This window comes from Atta cephalotes (genome assembly GCF_000143395.1).
Source record: "Atta cephalotes unplaced genomic scaffold scaffold00005, whole genome shotgun sequence".
NCBI lineage: Eukaryota > Metazoa > Arthropoda > Insecta > Hymenoptera > Formicidae > Atta > Atta cephalotes.
This window is the reverse complement of record NW_012130069.1, coordinates 1,540,281-1,543,552: the sequence shown is the minus strand read 5'-3', so window position 1 is coordinate 1,543,552 and position 3,272 is coordinate 1,540,281. Positions and strand designations below refer to the sequence as shown.

At 45.1% G+C, this 3,272-nt stretch overlaps 1 protein-coding gene across 1 annotated transcript in view; it reads right to left on the bottom strand.

Annotated features, from left to right (window-relative positions):
- The window catches only part of LOC105626516 (tyrosine-protein phosphatase 99A-like), a 177,195-nt gene that overhangs the window by 22,729 nt on the left and 151,194 nt on the right, over nt 1–3,272 (bottom strand). The window contains exons 3-4 of the mRNA XM_012207816.1: nt 2,465–2,652; nt 2,254–2,368 (exon numbers count right to left, since the gene is read on the bottom strand). Of these exons, the coding sequence (XP_012063206.1) occupies nt 2,254–2,368; nt 2,465–2,652 (303 nt within the window). The remainder of the gene's footprint in view (nt 1–2,253; nt 2,369–2,464; nt 2,653–3,272) is intronic.

The window sequence follows — 3,272 nt, the reverse complement described above, 5'->3', positions numbered from 1 at the left end:
GTCTCTCTTCTCTCTTCTCTCTCTCTCTCTCTCTCTCTCTCTCTCTCTATCTATCTCTCTTTCCCTTCCTCTCTTTCTTTATCAACGGGATAGCCTTTCTCTCGGTCGCTTTTTTTCGCACTCGGCGATTCCGCGATTCCACGAGCCGCACCAACCGCAAATCGACGAGGAGACGCACGCGACTCGAGATTATTTCAACACAAAAGCGGGCACTCACACCGGAATGACGCGAGTATTGTCAATCGCGCGCGTGAGCGCGACGCGTGCACGCCAACGACTACACGCGCACTCCCGCTGCATCGAGGTTGCGCTCACTTCGAATTACGCTCGTTCACCGTTCACGCACTCACGCGCGTACACGCGCGTACACGCTCCCGCCCGCGTCCGCGCCCGCGCTCGTAGCCGCAGCTCGTGCATCGTTGCGGGTCCCTCTCGTATCCGGCGCACCACCGGGGATACTGTACGAGACCAAAGCGTGAATCTCGCACGTTCTTTGTGAAATATTTATATCGGAATTTTCATTTTTTCGAGGAACACTGCACCCACTCACTCCGTACGCGCGTCTTTTTTACAACGTTCTTCCTCTTGTCTTTTCTCCAAGTGGATTTTCCAGACCAGCAAAGGGTCACGGTATCAATGAATATCCAATGATCCCAGGATCAAATGTCAAACCTCCACGAAGACATGAAGGCACTTTTTAGCCTGACAACGTTGCACGCGGCCGAGAGACCCGAGATGCACGTGCGCTCGACGCGGACTCGATTGGATTCGATACTCCGTTCTCGTTGTCCTATCCCGGCTGACGACGACGACGACGGCGACGACGACGACGACGACGACGACGACGACGACGACGACGACGACGACGACGAGCAGACCGGCTGCTGGCGTGCTCGCCGCGGCCGACTCGAGCGGGCACTTCTCTCTCTCTCTCTCTCTCTCTCTCTCTCTCTCTCTTTCTCTCTTGACTGCCGCGTGCTGAAAAATCGGGGAAAATCGATTGTCGAGACCAGGCGCGGCGTCGACCGAAACGCCGTAGCAGCTGCTCCTGCTTTCTCTCTTTCTCCCCCCTCCTTCTCTCTCTTTCTCTCCTCTTCACCCTCTCTCTATCGCTCTCTCTTTCTCACTCCTCGTCTACCTCGGTCTCTCTCTGCAGTCGGCTTCCTCTGTCGCACAGTCACCGGCTGTCACGATCCCCACTTCTTCTCTTTCCTCCATCTATTCCGCATCTCTCTCACACGAGTGAGATCCTCTCTTTCTCTCTTGGACTTTTGAATCAGCTGCCTCTGGCCTCTTTCTTTATCTCTTGTTTTCCTTTTTCTCTCTTTTTTTCTCTTTTACTCCTCCTCATTCTCATTAGTAAGCTTATAAAATTAAGTCTCGTTGGAAACTCCTTATAAGTTGGCAGAATAAACTCTTTATAAAAATATTAAATTTCTAATGAATGTGGAGAAACGTTTCTGTGAATGAGAAATTTCCAAGCACATGCTCGCGATGATTCTAGCAGTCTAGATTATGAGAATACTCCTTTCGGGAATGGAGCACTCCCGACGTTTCGAGAAGAGGAGAAGAAGAATTTCTATCGTAGACGAGAATGCAGCGGCAGATAGAAAGTTGGCGGTAGATATGCAGAGCGATGACGATGATTCAGGATATAACGATGAAAACGATGAATCACCAGCAGCAGATTTAAACAGGCTGTATAATGTATTCTAAATGCGTTCGAAACAAGGAATGATACTTCATTCTGTGCAGACCTTGACGGTCCTTTTTTTCTTCTCGGAGAAAATGATTTCAAAGTTCTATCTTAACATTTCAATTACAAACGATAAATATTTAGATAGATACGTTCGTAATCCCGTACGAATTGCCGCGATGCGATAAGAGAGATCCCGAAGTCTAAGTCTAGCTGAGGGCAATGCGAGCTCTCTGCTTAATAATTAACACAAATGTTAATACAAACGATATTGTGAACAAGCAAACATTCACCTTCGTAACTACGTAGAACTCTCGTATTGCAGCTGCAGCTAAACCAGCTTTCCGTTGAATACCTTGTTACGAATGATACCCGCGTTCTGCTTTACCGTGCTTGGGTATATTCGGTATTCTATATCTGCTTTATACTCGGAGAGAATTTCCTAATCTAATTTTGTACTCGGATTTATCGTTCCAATTTCTGCCAAGTCTCATGGAAAATCATGCGATGATAACTCGCGATTTTTCACCTTCCCCTCCCCCTCGCCACTTACTTACCTCCTTCGTCAGTCATCACCGTCACGGTCGACGCAGGTCCGTGACCCTCGGGGTTGAATACCTGCAGAGAGACGAGGTACTGCGTAAAAGTATCCAAATTGTGAATACTGTGATTCTGAAAAAGAAAAAGCACAGTTTTTTTCTTTCTTTTTTTTTTGTTAGCTTCTCACCTAACAAATGGCGTACTAAGATGAAGTGTCACGCTACTTACGTCAACAGCAGGATCACGAATGTAAACGTTTTTCATTTCTTCATCCGCTTTCTCGCGTCGCCGGTACCCGATGCGATACCCAAGGAACTCGCCATGTATGGTGTCGCGACTCGGTGGCTTCCACGCCAGATAAATAGACGTCGCTGAGGTATTGTGTGCCGCCGTGATGGTTGGTTTTCCTTCTGGTACTGTAAATAATCATATATATTGTACGTAAATCCTTCCAATTCTAAACTTCAGGGGAGGAAAACGGGATCCCAAAAATGGAGACATGAGAAAAGCTAATCCTAAAAAAGTACATTGTTCGTTCGAAAGAGAAAAGTATTACGTCCACATGCATTTATGAATGCAATACGTATCTCGTTACACGAGGAAATTCGCGCGACTTCGAATGACCAAAGCTCATCTAAATATCGTATATGTTTATTCCATGCGAGAACAGATTGTTTTATCCCTACGGGAAATCTCGATGAAGCGGTTCTCTCTCTCTCCTTGTTCTTTTCTCTTTCTGCCTTTAGAGTATTATTATTTCTGTTATTTTCACTAATATCTATAGTTCTTCATTTTATTTCTGTAATGTATTATTTTGTTATTTTGTATTAGCTTTGTTATTATTTCTTTATTGTTTGCAGCTCTTCATTTTTATTTGTAATGTTTTATGTCTTTTATTTTTTATACGTTTTTTTTTATATGTTTATTGCGTTGCTCTCTGCTTTGCCTTGTATTTAAAATTTTTAAAGAGGGTTTGCTCTAGAATTAAATTAATCAATCAATCAATCTCTCTCTTTCTCTCTCTCTCTCTCTCTCT